An 18,196-nucleotide genomic window follows, 5' to 3' on the forward strand; every position below is an offset into this window, starting at 1 on the left:
GGCGTGCGGGGGCACGTTGCAATCGACTGCGGGCACGGGCACGGCGGCGGCAGGACGGTTACCCGCAGCCTGCCTTGTGATAAACAAACCCACTTTGCCAAAGAAAGAAAACTTACTCAGCTGCTGTATTTGCCTTTCATATAAATATCTGAGACTTATTCTGGTGTTACGTAAAGATTCTTTTTGCGATTCAGTCAGGCATTTGCCAGGGACACCCTCAGGGTCTTTGAATGACGTGCTTTTCCAGAAGCCCGTTACTACGCACTATGTTACATGCAGACCAACATGTGATTCAAGTTGTCAACAGTGAACTTCACATACAGCTATGAAGACAGGACTGATCATTCTAATATTTCTTAAATAATGTTATTCCGCACAATAAAGAACAACTTAAGTTTCCATTAGTAAGTTTCTTTTTAAGTGGCGGAAGTTTACAAATGAAATTAAAAACAATTTTATGAAGACTGATTAATGAATTGAGACATGACTTCAGGTAGGTAGCAAATTTTAATGTTTTACTCCAGTGCTTAAAATATGACACCCGTTTGTAATTTATGAGATTAATATGCGAAATACTTGTACTGAATTTAGGCTCTGGTCTATAAATTATTTGCCACTAAAAGTGCTATTCTTAAATAGCCATTTTAATTAATGATGTTTTTTAAGAGGCTTTTAAAAACAGGACTGTGATATTCTGCACCCACTGTACCTCGAATCAACCTTTAAAATCCCGTTACACTTTTGTACTCTTTACAGTAATTAACACTTTTTTTAAAAAACATTTTTTATAAAATATCATAATTTATATTTATCGGGCATTTAAAATGTATTTGAAAGTTAGATTAATCGAATATAAAATATGTTCTATATAAATATATTTTATATAAAATACCAGAATCTACCTTTGTATCGTGCTGTAACAAAGACACCCTGTTCACGCTTTTATACTCGATTTTACCGTGCAGATCAGCAGGCTCCCACAGCTCAAAGGCAGTTGTGTCCATATTGCGGCAGGCCGTTCAAAAGGCTGAAAACTCACCTCCCTCACTGCAAAATGGCTCCCATCGCCAAGGAGCCGGACAGCTGCCCAACCTCGTCTTCATCTCACGGTGGTGCTCTTCTCAAACACACTGCTGTCACGGGGCAGACTGTGACGGCCGCACCGGAGAGGCCCCCTGACTCAAACCTGCCCAGAGACACCCGTCTCTGCCCAAAGGCTGAGTCGCCAGTGGTAAGGACAGACAAAAAAGCTTGGCCAAAGAACTCCAAGAAGTCCAGCGTGTCTAATGGCAGCCCGAGGGTGATGGACTCGAAGCATGGAAAGGGGGGAATGGAAGCAGTCAGTCCTGCCCAGAGAAATCCGCCTGGTGACAGCAGAAATCTGCTGCGCTCCACACACAGGGGGAATGACGTATCGGGCAAAGCCGGCGATGACCCGAGGGGCAGGGAAACGAAAGCCAAGCGGAAAGAGAGAGATGTGAAGAACAAGGCGAAACAGACTGTGGCTGAAGATTCCCCACCGAGTTCGTCAAGACAGAGTGTCGTGGAAGCAGACAGGAAACCCGGAGCCTCACAGACAGAACCCCATGCTGGGACCCCTGAAGGCCCAAGCGGGTCACTCGTCTGTGTGGGGGGTGATGCTGAAGGCCCCAGAGCCACAATGCCCTGGACCCATCTTGTGACAGCCGATCCTGGCGAAGGGGCCTTCAAGGTCAAACCTGCTATCTTTGGACTTAAACCTCTGGATTCTTCAGCCTTGCCTACAGAGACTGCCCTTCTCCATAAGCCTCTGCCTGCTGCTGATAATGCATGTAAAGACCCCACACCCACGGTCTCATCGCTCCCAGTGTGCACACACACCTCGCCTCTGAACCCCTCCAAAGCTCCATCAGGCCCCCAGTGGGGCCCGGGAGAGAGGTGGAGCCGTCCTGCAGGCCTGGAGTGGATGCCCGAGCTGGCTCTGGCCTACCGCGGTATTAGCTTCTCCATGCTTCCCCGAAGGCCGTGCCACACTGAGCATGTGCAGAAACATTCACCTCAGATCCAGCCAATAGCGGCAGAGATTCAAGGTAAAGTGGGCCGGACGAATGGTGCATGTGTAGGATTGGACTCGCAGGGAGTGCTCCTTTGCTTCTAGGCTACATGACTGGGCCCTCTGGCTCTTGGCTTCACGGTTCATCTACTTCATGTTCTACAATGAAGGCCTGGTCTTATGCCGAAACCCAAAAAATGCTTTCAGACCTGTTATTTAATGTTATTTGATCTCTCGTTCTCCATCGGCCTTTGCCCCGGATGACCATCTAAAAACAGCGTCTCACTTTTGATGTAGTTCGTGCTGTGCTAAAGGGCTGATGGATAGCACCCTTCTGAAAGCCTGACTCTGTGCCTAGGGTGTCTGACGGAGCGAGCCTTTGTGGATGTGCGGCTTGCAGAACTGCCTTCGTGGCTGATGTCACGACCTCTGCCGACCCCCAGGGCTGGTGTGGCTTCTCTGCAGAGAGGTGAGCTTCTGCTTTGACTGTGTTCTGCTTGTTCATCCGTCCATCACTGTGACATACTAATGTAGCATCTCGCCCCCCACAGGTTGGAGGTGGTATTACAGCCGGTACATCGACATCCGAAGGGGCGGGGTTAGCGGGGTGGCCATGCTGCTGACCTCCTACTGTGTCCTGAGCTACGTGTGGAGTTACCCCCGCCTCAGTGAGAACACTGCTGCCTCCTAGCCCCATTCGTTGTGTTAATCACGTTACAGTAAATCCTTCGGGGCTCCCTGCTCCTTCAGAATTGTTCAGCCCTGATTGCTGGACCGTAGTCCAGCCCAAACCCTGAGTGGCCCCATAAAGAGGCTTCCTCTTCCTGCCAGAATAAGACCCCCAAACTGCACCTAATATCACCTGCTCAGTTTATGTCCGTTTTAAAATTCTGCCACATTTTCACTTGTTTACATACAAGTTTGGATCTGAAGTCCAGCTCGACTGAAATCAGGTTCCGTTACGCATCAGAAGCTTCTGCCTAAAATTACTGTAAATGTATCTTTATATTTTCTAATTATACCTAGACTTACTAATGTAGAACTTTCTCCCTTTTCGTTGCAAGAGGAGGAGCGTTGGAGAAAATATCACTGAAGCACCAGGAAGCGGTTGACCTCTGACCCAGGAAGTGGCTGACCTCTGACCCAGGAAGTGGCTGACCTCTGACCCAGGAGACATTCGCTTAGAACAGGAATCTCAGCTTCTGTTACTGCCATGGTTCTCATTCTTATTCGACTGTCCTAACTGGTCCAGTTATTAGCCAGTGCTGTCTACAGTCTGTCAGTAAGTCTCCCTCATATTCACTCATGAGGAAGTACAGTCAGACATATGTTATCAGTCTGTGGGTGGGGATTGAAATATGAAATGGACTGTATATTTTAGTATTTAGATAGATTGAAGCAATTACAGACTTTTTATAAATCCTTTGCATTTGAGACCATGGCTGACAAAGTCACTGTCGAATGACGGAGGTTTGTTTTTCTTTTCCACTGCTGGCCGAAGTGTCTTTTGCTTGTTGATTTTCATGCACTGCTGTGTGCAAAGCTAATGGTATGGCAGAGCAGCAGAGACCCCCTCATAGTGCCTCCTTAACTACCTCAGAGAGAAAAGGATGACTGTGAACCGATGAAACAACACGGCCAGTGATGAAGTGCCTCCCGTATCCGATATGATGGTACAAGTGTCCATGAAATCATTTTACTTTACTTGTTTGTGAGGATTTAAATGAATAGGTCATGTGACCAGACCCCGTATGAAGCATCACTTACTGTCTGCTAAATCTGATTGGCCCCTGCCAGCAAGGGTGGGGTCGTTAAAATAAGGACATTTCCAAAGTGGGGTGGTGGTGACTCACTCTGGTCTCACTTTGATTTGATGTGGAGTAACAAAAGGTCACCATAGATATGTAGAGAGATTGCCTTCACGTCTCTATTCATCTTTGTATTTCTACATTAGTAATTGCCTTTCGCGCATTGGCGTAGGGCTCGTGGACAGAATGCAGTGTATCCTACTTAAAAGTACATGGTCCTTCCAATACCGGAACACCAGCGTTAAACTCGTCACGTTTTACCTGCAATTTCCAGCAGGTGTCACTGTCTGCCCATTAAAGAATTTCTTTAAGAAGACTACAGTACTGTGTTTTTTTTGTATTTGTTAACATGTAATGACCGCCTGCGAATGGAAAGAAATACTGACGGGATTAGAATACGTTTTTCTGTTTCGTTTTGTTGTATTATTTACTCTAAGGTCTTTGTGTAATTAATACTTCACAGTTGTTACTTGATTAAGCTTACACTTGCTTTGATGATAAACGTAAGTCTTGTTAAAATACATTTTGGTCTTATAAGAATAATTTGAAATAAATGTTTTATTGATTTGGGGGAGGTTTAAGGGGAGAAACGGGTTATATATTTTTATTATGTACTGCGACTGTAATCAGTGAGGCGCTGAAGCGGAAGTGGCTGATCCTGGATCCTGCTTTGCGCTCCGGCCGTCGCCTCCGCCAGGGCGGCACACGCGGGGGAGGGAGCACCAGGGGCGGAGGAGAAACCGCGCACACATACACACACACGCAAAATGGGGGGCTCGGACTCCAAGCTCAACTTCAGGAAGGCGGTAATACAGCTGACGACGAAAACGCAGGTTGGTGTTTTTTACATTATAGTCTTTATAATAAAAGCATCCGCGTGATGAGGGGTCGCGCGCCAAGTTACAATGCGCTAATGCAAAGGGATAAAAATAGCAACTAAAACGCACCAGATGGTACAGCAACATCAGTGATGGGATGGAAACCGGGGGGATTTAGATGTCTGAACTCCTACAGCAGCGTTATACGTATGGTGAATGGTGGTATTTTGTAACAAAGCCAGATTCAATAGGATTTAATTTCTTGGGAATTTTATAGGCAGTAATTGCTGTCACTACGGTGTAACTGTAAGTGACCGATAACGGACCGTAATTTCCCTTTTGTATAATAAATGCACGTTTTTTTTCTTCTACGTTACGGATCTTTATTTTCATTATAACGATCCCAGACAGTTTTCTCATTGGCAAACCGAATTGCAATTTTCCGATATGAATCTCGCCAGGCTCGACCGAAATATTCCTAATTTTAACAATCGATAAACCGAGATGCATTGTTTTATAGTGTGCCGTCTTTTAAATAATTTTCCGGCAATTAGTAAATCGTTTATTCAAGGCGGTTATATAATTAAACTTAAGCGGTGAAGTCATTTTAAGGTGGGCCGCCGCGCATAATAAGTATATCGAGCTTCGTGTGTCATTGTGCTTTAAGTGGGATTCTTATCTTACATATAAACATTGACCGAAGCATTAATTTATTAAAGTATTTTACGTCAATTGAATAGCATTTGGTCAAAAACGGACGAGCTGCCGATGCTGGATGGATGGATGGATGGATGGATGACGTGGTTTTAAGGATTATTCCCTCCAGATGCGGCAGGTGCCTTAAGGTGGACCGACGTCAATGCAGAAGCTCCGGATAATGTCTGAAGAGCTCGCCGTGAACTCTGAGGCGCTTCGTGGTGTTTAGCTATATAAAAATCAGCAATATAATATAACTGTCTTGAGTGTCTGACTCTCGCGATCAGCTCTCCGGTTAAAAATAATTTATGTCCGTTTTCTTTTGCTGCAAATATGCAGTTGAACCGTTAACCGATTAAGATTAAATACCTAGATTTTTTCCTTACAAGCGGGATCTTTTATACAAACGACGAAATAGCTTTAATCAAAATGCTCGAATTAGTATAAGGTCTAATGTGAATCGCTTGATTACTTTCCCACAGCCTGTCGAGGCGACGGACGATGCTTTCTGGGATCAGTTCTGGGCTGATACGATCACCACTGTCCAGGATGTGTTTGCGCTGGTCCCTGCTGCTGAAATACGGGCAGTCCGTGAAGAGTCTCCCTCAAATTTGGCCACACTCTGCTATAAGGTACGCCTGGGGGGGTTGACTCTTTTATGGGTGGGTGGATGTATGTAGTGAATCAGGGGCTGTAGGTGGAAGTGTGGTGAAGTGCTCCCACCAGGATGGGATCTGGGTGTGAGCCCTGAGGCGCAAGACTGCCCTCTGTTGGGCGGGTAGGTATGGAGTTCTCGCTTCCTCATGAGGTTCCTGCAAGGGCGTGGGATGAAGTGGATGAATAGGGCCCCCCTGCCACCCCCCTGAAGCCTCAGGCTCTCGCTGTGAAAGGGCAGCCCAAGGATGAGTATGATGTATTATGCAGAATGAATTCACCCTCATGTTAGAATCACCCCCCTGTCCTGTTCTAGGTTGTTGATTCACCCTTTGTGTCTGTTGTATTAACTCTGTCATTGATGGGTTTTTATTTATTTATTATTTTGTAAAAATTACATAAATTTTTTAGGAGGTTTCTAATAAATAATTTTATTGTTACAAATGTCCTCTGGTACGTTGTTCCCGTGGCAGTGGTGGGGGTGGGCATGGGGTGGTGGGGGCGTTTTCTGGGACGACGAGGGAGTCACACAGCTGGCAGCAGAGATGGGGGGGAAAGGACTCGCACATTCCGCTTCCCGATTGGCTGGTCGGAAGGAAAACAAAGGGAACGGGTGGAGGGAAGGAAGGATGAGCCACACCCTCTGGGGGATTGATTGGGTCTGGGTTTGCTCAGATAAGGTTTTTGTGAGACCCCAGTGAAGCTGCTGTTTGGCTTGCGGGGTCTGCGTGACCCGCGGGTCTGTTCACAGCGGCAGGCCAGGCAGGACGTCACTGTGGGTGTCGTCGCTCCGCGGTTACAGCCAGGCTGCCAGGAATGCAGGCTCTCTTCACTCCAAAATGCACGTCGCTCTGCTCTGCGTGACATTCGGGGTCAGAGGTCTGCTGTCCGCAGCAGATGGTCTGTTGTGTTCTTTCTCCTGTCATTTTTAAACTCTTTGCTCGGCAAAGTGCTTTTGTTTTGATGTTTGACTGTGGGCTTTGCTATGAAAACGTGTCGCTTCAGAATAAGAGCTTCGTGTGCGTGTGTGAGACTGACAGTGTGTACAGTAAGCCTCCTGTTCGCTTGTACGAGTGTCACATGTTGCACGTATGAAACGTGTGTCGCTGAGCATCGGTGCCATGTGTGCCCCCCCCCCCCCCCCCCCCCAGGCTGTGGAGAAGCTGGTCCAGGGGGCGGAGTCTGGCTGCCTCTCGGAGAAGGAGAAGCAGATCGTCTTGAACTGCGCCCGGCTGCTCACACGCATCCTACCCTACATCTTTGAGGACCCTGATTGGAGAGGGTTCTTCTGGTCCACTGTGCCTGGAGCCGGCCGGGACGGGGTAAGCCGGAGGGAGGCTGGCTTCATGTCTGACTGCTCCTATTGCCCCGTGTCTCTCCTGAAAGCGTTTTGTGTGGAGGTCACCAGCCCATCCGGGAGAATCCTCACCCAGCAGACTCTGCGACCCTCTGATTTCTGGTTTTTGGAGAATTAACCAGATAAATAACAACCTATAACAATGGAGCGGACATTCAAAAGTAATGTGGGTGTCCTGATTTAAAAAAATGACGTTGAAAGACGTTGGGGTGAGTCACTGGTTTATCAGCGGTTGGTGCACATTTAATCAGGAGGTGGGTAGCAAGTTGCAGGAAGTGTATAAGAGTTGTGAGAAGTTTCTGGATCAGCACACAAGGTTTATGGAACCATGCGGAAGCAGCCTGTGATGTCTGGCATTTCCTGCTTATAAGACATTAGATTCCCACCCGGTGCCTTTAAGGGTGGTGAAGTGTGTCGGCATTATTTACACAGTGGACACTCCTACTCTAGTAAAATGTCGGCGACTTGGCTGGTGCACTGCAGGAAGTTGGGGGGGGGGGGGGGGTTCGGTCACACATCAGAAGCGACACATGGGCAAAAAGCACTGTGATTCTTCAACAAACCGCTTTATTGGGTATTGATAGATCAATCACTTATAGTTTTGAGAAAGACGTGTTTTTTAGACTCTTAAACATTTAAACAGGGCTGCAGGATATTCACTGCGATATAATCGCGATTATGTGGCGCAGACGTAATGATCACTAAGGGTTTTAGATGACAGGTGTAAGCGCTTGTCTGAATGCTGGCTTTTTGCTGCTGTACAGGCATTTAGGGCCCACAAAAACCCTGGTGATTATTCCATGTTATTGCCATGTGATATTTTGCAGCCCTAATTTAAATGAAACATCCTTGATTTGACAAGCCTACTGAATGAGCTGGGAGTCGACGCACTGTGATGTCAGGAACTTACCCATAATTCCCGGTAGCTCCTCTGCTTTTGGGAGCTTTGCTGTGGAACATGCACCCTGGGTGTGGGTGTGGAATTTTGCTCATGAATGTGTATCCAAAGAGGCTTGGTCAGAGATGTGTACAAGGATGTGGGGCGGTGACAGTTGAGGGAGCAGCAGGCCACAAAAGCCTATGGCAGGCCGCATGGTAACCGGGGATCACCATGGTAACCGGGGATCACCATAGTCACGTTTGCTAACATCCTCCATTACTCTGATTTGTTTATTTTTCCTCTCTGGTTTGTGTCGCTCTGGACGAGACGGAAATATCACCGCGGGTGTAAATTAAAAAACAAAAAACTGCCTCGGGTCGATTGGAATCCGTGCACGTCCGTAGCTTTCGTGGGCTGGACAGCAGGAGGACGGCAGTGTGGCGTTCTGTGTGGAGGAGAGTCTTGGTTATTCATTAATGCCAATGGGTTGTGTTATGGTGCAGTTAACTGACCTCAACTGAATGCCTTGCCGAGTTAAAAGGCTTTGGTTTTTTAAACAGCGCGATGTGTTGCCATGAGAGACTGACCCGTCCTCTTAGGGGGGGGACTTCTTGGGTCGCCAGTGTGGGCTGTGGCCTGCACCCCCCCGGGTGTAAACGCAGAGGAGTGCCATACTTTGCTGGACCCTCCTATGTTTGGAGACACTAACCAAACAGCGCGATCGCTTCAGGTGGGATCCGGCACCCAGGTCTTGATGAAGCAGCCTTGCCCCCCCCCCCCCCCCAGTGCGGGGTTTTATTACCGTTCCTGAGGAGCGTCTACAGTGACCCCCAGCCAGGACACAGGGGGTCATTGTTCCGCTCTCACTGCCCATATCCTCCTTCGTCGTTTTGCGTGGCCGAGGACTTCAGGATCGTGCGGCAGTAACAAGCGGCTCTTTTGTCCGGCCACAATCGACTTCTGTGAGCACAGAATGCTTCTGGAAAATACTGCCTTCCTTTTCGGCATCCGCTATCCGCCAGGTACCCTGTCTGGGGGTCGTTGCCATGGACACTGGGATTACATCTGATGCAGGTGGCTGATATGTCCCTCAGGCGCTTCCTGCTCCTTGCCATGCAGCTCTGGGACGTAGGCCGTTTCGGCCGACAGCCATCCCAGCATGCATTGCATGTCAGCAGACATTCTGGATCGGTGTCGATGTGGTCGCTGCCTTCCCAGCCCCTGCTCTCCCGCGGAGGATGATATGTCTTATTGGAGTGGGCAGCCAGCATGGACCTGAGGTCTCCTGTTACCCAGCATTCTGAGTCATGCCTGCCTGTCCGTGCGAGTCCTCGGCTTTCCACACCGTTGCCGTTGTTTGTCCCTCATTTTGGCCCTGCTGGGTACCAGCTTGCCTTTAATTAAAGGAGGGGGGGGGTGTAGCTCAGGGGGTTTGGATTGGACTGCAGGTCCTTACGCCCCCAAATATTCATCATTAGGGACTGTCTGACTCTGCATTTTTTATTTTTTTTTAAAAGTGCATCAATACATAAAATATAATAAATAAAATATTAAAGCTGCCATGTGATCTGGAGGGGGTGTCACCTATTTGGTGTCTGTCAGTGTGGATTAGAAGGGCAAGGGGAAGCAGGAGGGGGGGTGAGATTGTTTTTCAGATTTGGTCATTTCTGTACTGTTTAGCCCAGAAACTGCCCCCACTTTCAGTCGTGCTGTTTATTCCTGATGCAGTGGCGTTCCTCTGTAGACATTTTATATCAGTCTTATTAAATGTGTAAGGAGATATACCCCCCCACCCCCCTCCCAAAAAATGTGCTTGGTACAGGCCGACGGCGATGCTGACGATGACGGAGCCCGACCGCTCGCCGAGCTGCTGCTCCTGGCCGTCGCCGACCTGCTTTTCTGCCCCGACTTCACCGTGCATAGCCACAGGAGGGGGGCGCTGGTGAGTTGTTGCCAGCGGGTCTTAAGGGATACGCCGCTGTTCTGGTGCTTGGGTCTTGACCTAAAGTGGTGGAGAGTTCTGGCGATAACAGGAATGTTGACAGAGGACAAGGAACTGCTTGAAGGTGTGTGTTTAAGTTCATGTAGAACATTAACTGGAAGTACTCACCGGGGTGGGGGCAGGGGGGGGCTGGAAAGGCTGTCTTTGATTGGTCAGACTCAGTTATGGGCTTCTAGTGTTCCATTGGCCGTAGAGGCTAGGTCCCTCCTACTCAAGCTGTCCAGCACACTTGAGGTATAATAACCATTAATAATGGAGTTAATTATGTAACTGAGGTGAGTCGCTGGATGCAGTAATTATGCGGACTTGGGGAGGTCCCTGAAGACGGGGGGGGGGGGGGGGGGGTCTGAGAAGTAGATGAATGAGCTCGGAGATCTTCATCAGTGACATCATCATCATACGATGCGAATCTGAAAAGCTGGGATGCCAGAGCAGGTGCCGCTGAGAGTGTCCTCCTGTCCCCATGGTGACAGTCAGTGTCTGTGCCCAGTCCCGGGGGGGGGCTCCAATGATCCTGCGATTATCAGGATCGCTGTAACCGGAGGTGCTGTCTGTGACCGCTGAGCGAGCCTGCAGAGACGAAAGGGCGCCGGGTAGCCTGGCTGGCCTACTCTCTCTGTCTGTCTGTCCGTCTGATGAAATATTCACTAGCTGTTTGATACGGCAGTTTTTGTAAAAACCTTCCGTCATACATGGGAAAGGAACCTGATGGACCTTTTTTTTCTTGCACGCCCCCCCCTCCCCCCCCCCACACTAATAATAACATAAGATAAAGCCATATGCCTGATAGCAGCCCCGGGTTGCGGGCCAAAGTCAGCCAAGGTCCCTGGGGGGTGTTATTTGTTCCTCGTCATTGGGGGTGATGGTGGATTTTCCCCAGAGCGCTGGCAGCGCTGAGGTGATGCCTCCTCCCCCAACCACACGCCTCCCCCGATGAAGGGGCCCTTGCCCTTAAGAGCTCCCCAAACGGACGCTCCGCGTGGCTCGATGCCTGGCCCGGCTGCAGCGTGCTCTAAGCGCCAGATGACTCACACGGGCGTGTGGTGACGTGGTCACATGCTCTCTGCCTCCCGCAGGACACTGCAGAGGACATCCAGACCCTGGACAGCTGTGAGTACATCTGGGAGGCCGGGGTGGGCTTCGCCCAGTCGCCCCCCCTCAACTACATCCACGACCTCAACAGGTGAGCTCACAGCACGGACCGGAGGGGGTCTGAACGCAGGTCCGAGCCCAGTAAGCCCCTGTTAGCCGGATCGCTAACTGCTAACTTGTCTCCTCCGCTCCTTCCTACCCTTGTTCAGGACAGAGCTGTTGAAGTTGCTGCTCACCTGCTTCTCTGAGGCCATGTATCTCCCTCCATCTTCGGAAAACAACATCCTCAACCCCTGGGTGACCTTCTTTTGCTCCACGGACAACAGGTGAGATGCTAACGCGGGAGCGTGCACCCATGTATGCACTCATGCAGAGCGCAGCACTAACGTCCCCTCGCTGCCCCCTCCTGGCCAGGCATGCCCTGCCCCTCTTCACCTCCCTCCTCAACGTGGTGTGTGCCTACGACCCCGTGGGATATGGCATCCCCTACAACCACCTGCTCTTCTCCGACTACCGTGAGCAGCTGGTGGAGCACGCCGTGCAGATCCTCATCGTGACCCTGGAGCATGAGGGTGGGGCAGCCCCCGGCCACAGTCAGGCCCTGGACTCCACGGGCTCGCCCGCTAGCCTGGACGACCAGGACGTACGAGCCCCGCCCCTCAGCGTTGTGGTTGGCTCACGCTGTTGCCATGGTGATGCATATTTCACACAGCCTTCTCTTGTATGCAGTTCGTGGGCCCAGACAACCTGTTTGTGAACTACCTGTCTAGGATCCACAGGGAGGAGGTGAGACTCAGTCCACATGTAGAGTAAATCACTCTGGTTCAACCTCATTATTTATTGTCCCTGTGATTCTGTGTCAGTAAGCTGTGTTTTCCTGCCCCCCCCCCCTGCCCCCCATAGGATTTTGGCTTCATCCTGAAGGGTCTAGCCCGCCTGCTGACCAACCCACTGATTCAGACCTACTTGCCCAACTCCACCAAAAAGATCCAGTTCCACCAGGAGCTCCTGGTGCTCTTCTGGAAGCTGTGTGACTTCAACAAGGTGCGCAAGGCTGAGAGCCCTGGAGATGTTCCTCACTGAGGAGGACCTCAGGAGCACTGAGATTCCTGATATGTGGTTCACAGCCTGCTAGATAATCCTCTAGACCAGGGGCTTCTCTTCCCAGCATTGGTCTAGATTAATTGTGTTGTGTGTCCCACCATCCCAGTCATTTCACAGCTGGTGTTACCCCACCCCTGCCAATATCATTGAGTGGTTCCTGAAGTCAAAAAGGTTCCTTAACCACTGTAGAACTCCCTAACCCCCTCGGAGCTTTGAGCATCACGTGGGACTAAAGGTTGTGAATTCACACACAGGCACAATTCCTTAGGCCAGGGTTGGGCAATCTTATCCTCAAAGGGTCAGTATGTATGCAGGTTTCTGGGGTAACCATTAGGTCAGCTGTTCAAACCCAGGTGTGAGGGCTCTTTAGCCAATCAGTCCTCTAATTAGTAATCTGATTAAGGAGTTGCAGCAAAAACCCTCGCAAAACAACAGCCCTTTCTGGATAAGATTGCCCGCCCCTGAACCCGCCCCTGTCACGTTTAGGGGGTGGTTTTGGTGTAATGGCAGTGGTTTAATGTCCTACAGGCTTACTGTCAATAAATATCTGTCTTTCCCTAAACTCGTTGCTCTTACACTGTTGAACGGGGTGTCCCAGTGGGTTATGCAAGGCCTGTATTCTTTCCTTTAGATCCTAGGTACGTCCAGGACTACAATCTCCTGAATCTCGTCTGACCTGCTCTGTCTTGCTGGTGTCTTGCAGAAATTCCTCTTCTTCGTCCTGAAGAGCAGTGACGTGCTGGATGTCCTGGTACCCATCCTGTACTACCTGAACGACGCCCGAGCTGACCAGTGTGAGTGTGTGTGATGGCCCACAGGAAGTGACACGCACGCCCGGTGTGTGCATCTTGCCCTGATGTGTGCACGTGACTCCACAGCTCGCGTGGGCCTGATGCACATCGGCGTCTTCATCCTACTGCTGCTGAGCGGTGAGAGGAACTTTGGCGTTCGGCTCAACAAGCCCTACACGGTGCGCGTGCCCATGGACATCCCCGTCTTCACGGGCACCCACGCTGATCTCCTCATCGTGGTGCGTGCTCGCCTTCGTAAGCACTCTTCATCTGAGCTACTGCCGCCTCCCCGTCTCAGTTCTTATCCATAGATGTCGGTACTCGCCACAGGTTTTCCACAAAATCATCACAAGCGGACACCAGCGTCTGCAGCCACTCTTTGATTGCCTGCTCACCATTGTTGTGAACGGTGAGTGACACCTGCTGGTCGGATGTGTGAACTGCTCCTTATCTGACTAAACACCGAATAAATGGCATTTAACCCCTCGTCCACAGTCTCGCCCTACCTGAAGAGTCTGTCCATGGTGGCAGCCAACAAGCTCCTGCACCTTCTAGAAGCCTTCTCCACGCCCTGGTTTCTGTTCTCTGTCTCGCAGAACCATCACCTGGTCTTCTTCCTGCTGGAGGTCTTCAACAACATCATTCAGTACCAGTTTGATGGTAAGAACAGAGTGATGGTGGATGGGGGAACCAGTGCGAATTCCAGTGTGTGTGAGACCACAGTCTCAGTTAGTCCATGTGCATCTCAAAGGCTCCACCTTTGCTCTAAGTTATTAGCTTTTGCGTTTCCATTGATTATGCAGCTGTTGCTTCTTTCCCCACCAGAGTTTCTGCTGTTAATCTCATGCAGTGCAGGGTTCCCCAGTCCCGGTCCTGGTGGGTCAGTCCACAACACAGTTTGCAGGTTTCCTGGCTCAGACATACGTTACTCACCAGCTAATTACTAGGTTTAGTTGGTGTGTCTGAGCAGGGAAATCTGTGCTACAGACTGACCCTCCAGGACCGGAACTGGGGAACACTGATGAAGGGAAATCTCATTTTTAACAAATACTGTTTTTTTTGTAATTGACACACTGTATCCTGCCTGTTGCAGTAAAGTCTGCTTAACAAGACACAGGAGGCATTAATATTAATATATTAATATTATAATATATTAGCCCTCCACCCTCTTAACTGATGGCTAAACCTGTCGTCCTACTTGTTTTGGAAACTGGAACGCTTGATGTGCCATTCTGACCTGACCTTTCTCTCTCCATCACCCCTCCCCCAACACCCCCCTTCACCCCCAGGCAACTGTAACCTGGTGTACGCCATCATCCGCAAGCGGGCCGTCTTCCACCAGCTGGCCAACCTGCCGTCAGACTCCGGCTCCATCCAGAAGGCTCTGCAGCGCAAGAAGCGCTCGCCTGAGGCCATCTCGCGCACCAACTCGCAGGAGACCGTGTCCATGGAGGGCTCGCGACCCGCGGCCCCCGCTGAGCCCGGCACGGTGAAGACCAGCCTGGCTGCCACCCCGGGTACTGAGGCACCGCCCACAGGCCCTGCCCACACACCCTGCCTACATGCCCCGACGCCGGTTTCTGTCATGGGATGCAAACACACGTTTTATCACTGCCTGGTTCATCGCTCACAGTTAGCGGGACAGGCCCTCTCTGGTCAGCCGGCGGCTCTCAGGCAGCCTTTATAATTTATAATTAACTTCTCTATCTAATACAAACAAAATTTTCCCAACCTTGGGTTATGTTTTTTAGACCTTTTGGGGCCGCTGTGTTGATAAACCTGCCATATTATAAATTCATTGAATTGAACAGTTTTCCATTGGGTAATGTTGCGTATCAGCTTATTGCCCTGTGATCACCACCTACTGGGTGGTGTGGCAAAATGTAGGCTACATTGACAGAGGAGAAGTGAAGTCCTGTTCTGTACCATGAAGGTTTACTGGTCCTTCAAATCCCAGCTATGTTTATTTGCTCATAACTGGGCTTATCTGTTACATCATGATGAGGAATTCAAGATAACCACCATTTATCCAGATATCAGTGATGGACAAAATGATGCTTCATGAACCATTTGCTATATTTTCTGACCCCACTAGATGGCGCTCTCTGTTCAAAAAGGCACAAAGCATGGCCCTCAAAGCAGAGCCAGAGTGTGGTTGGAAAATACAGCAAATGTTTCATGAGGCGTCATTGTGTCCAGCACTACCTGATATGCTCTGATATTCACTCGCCGCCCACAGGCATTGACAAGCTGACTGAGAAGTCGCAGGTGTCCGAGGATGGCACCATGGTCTCCGTACAGCACACCCCGTCGGACCACAGTGACACGGAATCCAACTCGGGAAGGGATAACGAGGTAGCAGCCCCCTTTATTCTGGGGGTGGGACTTTTCAGGTCCCCACGAAGATCTGTGAAAGTCTTGTATTTCGTTTAGTTACTTATGGTTAAGTTTTGGGCTGGGGAGGGGTTGAGGTCATCATGTTGGCATTAGAGTTTCCCCCATAGTGAGTCCCCACAAATATATAATTACAAAGCTGTGTGTGTGTATGTGTTTGTGAGTAAGTCTTCACCGGTCCCCTCCCTCCTCCCAGGACGTGTTTTACACAGAGGCCGAAACGGCCCGGAGGCGTCTGTCCAGTGTGTCCTCGGTCTCAAGCTGGACCCCCACCCCAGAATGGGTGAGTCCACCTCTCCCCACCTCAAAACTGCCAATCACCCACCAACTCAGCTGCTAGAACCTCCAACATGTCCTACAATGAATGAGTAATGACCTGTAGTTACAGCTACTCACTCCCAGAGAGAGAGGCATGTAGGAATGCAGGAAACCCAACTCAGCTCTTCCTTTGGCCAAAATAAAGTGCACCCCCCCCCCCCCCCCAGACTAGGCTGCCACCTTCTCTTCCTCCTGACCTTACATGACCTGTTTAGCTGCAATAGAATTCAGCGCCTTATTCACATCCAGAACGTCCAGATTCAAATTTCCCCAAATGAACTGCCATGGAATTCGGGGCAAATACCTGCACACCTCAGTGATCATCTCCTGTAAGGAGGACACAGCTTGGAGACCATGGAGCACAGAGAGTAAGCTGTTCTCTCCTCTGACAGGTGCTCTCCTGGAAGACCAAACTCCCTCTGCAGACAATCATGCGCCTGCTCCAGGTCCTGGTGCCCCAAGTGGAGAAGATCTGCATTGACAAGTGAGATGCTACCAGTCTTCTGCTGGAGACCATGTCTGGCTTTTGCTTCTGCTGCACAGAGATTGTGTGGGAGGGGAGTATGTTGGTAAGAACATGAGCCCAACTTGATCCTCCTCCAGGGGCCTGACGGACGAGTCGGAGATCCTGAAGTTCCTGCAGCATGGCACTCTGGTGGGCCTCCTGCCTGTCCCCCACCCCATCCTGATCCGAAAGTACCAGGCCAACGCCGGTACTGCCATGTGGTTTCGCACTTACATGTGGGGTGTGATCTACCTGCGGTAAGTCTAGCTGTGGGCGGAATGAGTCCGCGGGCGTTTAGAGGATCGGAGACTGTAACTGGTTGTCAAGCCCAACTGACCCTTAATGAATTTCAGATCTGGAAATGACTTTGACTGATTCATAGTTTAATCCAGAAGTTTAGCAGTGTGATGCCGTCCTTTATGCTGTTCTGAAAGGCGGCTTCTCTCTTCCCTTGTTACAGTAATGTGGACCCCCCCATCTGGTATGACACGGATGTCCGACTCTTTGAGATCCAGAGAGTGTAGGTTTGCCGATGAGAAAAGAGGAGATGCCAGGACACTGCGTGGTACTTTATTATTTGCCCTCCCAGCTCTGCTCCCCCATGACCACCAACAGTCGGCATTTGCTTTGCCCACAAAGCCCACCTCCAGTACTTCTCCCGGTCTGAGGAGGAAGAGGGAGGAGAAAGAACCGGAGGATGGAGGCTATGCTGTGTGTTTGTCTGTTTTTCCAATTCAATTTAGCATTCCTGCTGCCCGCACCTCTAGCATTAACCTCCACAGTAAACAGACCCAGAGGCGGATGGCCCCTTTGCCTGTTTCCAAGACAACCAGGCAATGAATATCACATGATCTTGTGCAGGTTCCTGAAGGACACCTGACTGCCAGGTGTTCTGTGAGGTGGCTTCTGCCACCTGGTAAATCGGATATATACACGGTGAAGCTTTTCCTTTCCTTTTCTGAAAGTTAAAAATAGCTATTGTTTTAGGTATCTGGTGGGAGGGGGTCTTCTGTTTTTCTTTTCTTTTGAATAATTTTTGTCAGTGTGTTTGCCGAGCCTGTGGGAGTCGCCCTCTCCCACCTCAGGGCACTAGTTACATGGCGTTGCTGAAGTATCCTGTCAAAGCAGATGCGTGCGGTTTTCTTGCGTGACCAAAAACGGTCACTTGCCAGCAATTCAGGGGTTAAATATCCTGACAGGTAACGAAAAACATCCCGGCTGCCGCATTTATCGATGTTTCTTCCCTCTTTCATTTTCCTGTGACTGGCTTTTCTTTTTTTTATCCCCCTAAATAAAACAAGTCTGTTTATGGACGACAAAAGGTACAAGATGGAAGGAAGTCGTGTGAAAGCTGGGCTTCCTCACGACGGATCCTGTGGATGCTGTTTGAGGGGCATCCAGTGTTACTACAGGGTCCAATGGGAGGTAGTTTCTGTAGCAGGGAAGTGACGGCACCTGACTGTCCCAGTCGGGGATGGGTGGGGGCGTCTGTCATCGGGGGGGGGGGGGGGTCTCCCCTGATGGTGTCAGACCAGTGTCTCGCTTTGTGATGTTATAATGCCAGTATATCAATGTGGCTCATACAGTCTAATATATATGTATGTATACAGAATGAGATATAATTTGTGGTTTCTGTTTGAATGAGTATTTTTCTGTCTGAAAGATATGTAGAGTATATTATAAAATAAACCCTTTATAAATGAATTACAGAACATTCTTGCAAGGGGTGGGAGTAGGAGTAGGGC

General features: G+C 49.8%; 2 protein-coding genes across 3 annotated transcripts; both read left to right on the forward strand.

Annotated features, from left to right (window-relative positions):
- Positions 1–39: 39 nt before the first annotated feature.
- On the forward strand, positions 40–4,148 carry si:dkey-21c1.4 (uncharacterized protein C17orf80 homolog). The gene is made up of 5 exons (XM_048988285.1): positions 40–493; positions 966–2,069; positions 2,391–2,501; positions 2,584–2,700; positions 3,097–4,148. The coding sequence occupies exons 1-5, from the start codon at positions 484–486 to the stop codon at positions 3,123–3,125; spliced, it is 1,371 nt and encodes a 456-aa protein (XP_048844242.1). The 5' UTR covers positions 40–483; the 3' UTR covers positions 3,126–4,148.
- Positions 4,149–4,192: 44 nt separating this feature from the next.
- On the forward strand, positions 4,193–18,155 carry hid1b (HID1 domain containing b). Of its 2 annotated transcripts, XM_048988278.1 has the most exons (20): positions 4,193–4,343; positions 4,471–4,673; positions 5,837–5,986; positions 7,160–7,330; positions 10,068–10,187; positions 11,324–11,430; positions 11,549–11,665; positions 11,754–11,982; positions 12,069–12,125; positions 12,243–12,383; positions 13,147–13,237; positions 13,322–13,473; positions 13,565–13,643; positions 13,730–13,894; positions 14,524–14,751; positions 15,474–15,589; positions 15,825–15,911; positions 16,339–16,430; positions 16,550–16,708; positions 16,912–18,155. In XM_048988278.1, exons 2-20 carry the CDS (start codon positions 4,608–4,610, stop codon positions 16,973–16,975), a joined length of 2,391 nt encoding a protein of 796 aa, XP_048844235.1. In that variant the 5' UTR covers positions 4,193–4,343; positions 4,471–4,607; the 3' UTR covers positions 16,976–18,155. The 2 variants fall into 2 exon arrangements, with proteins under 2 accessions (XP_048844235.1, XP_048844236.1); XM_048988279.1 differs by lacking the exon at positions 4,193–4,343 and having other exon boundaries at positions 4,434–4,673.
- Positions 18,156–18,196: the final 41 nt, after the last annotated feature.

Source organism: Brienomyrus brachyistius, chromosome 20 (genome assembly GCF_023856365.1).
Source record: "Brienomyrus brachyistius isolate T26 chromosome 20, BBRACH_0.4, whole genome shotgun sequence".
Taxonomy (NCBI): domain Eukaryota; kingdom Metazoa; phylum Chordata; class Actinopteri; order Osteoglossiformes; family Mormyridae; genus Brienomyrus; species Brienomyrus brachyistius.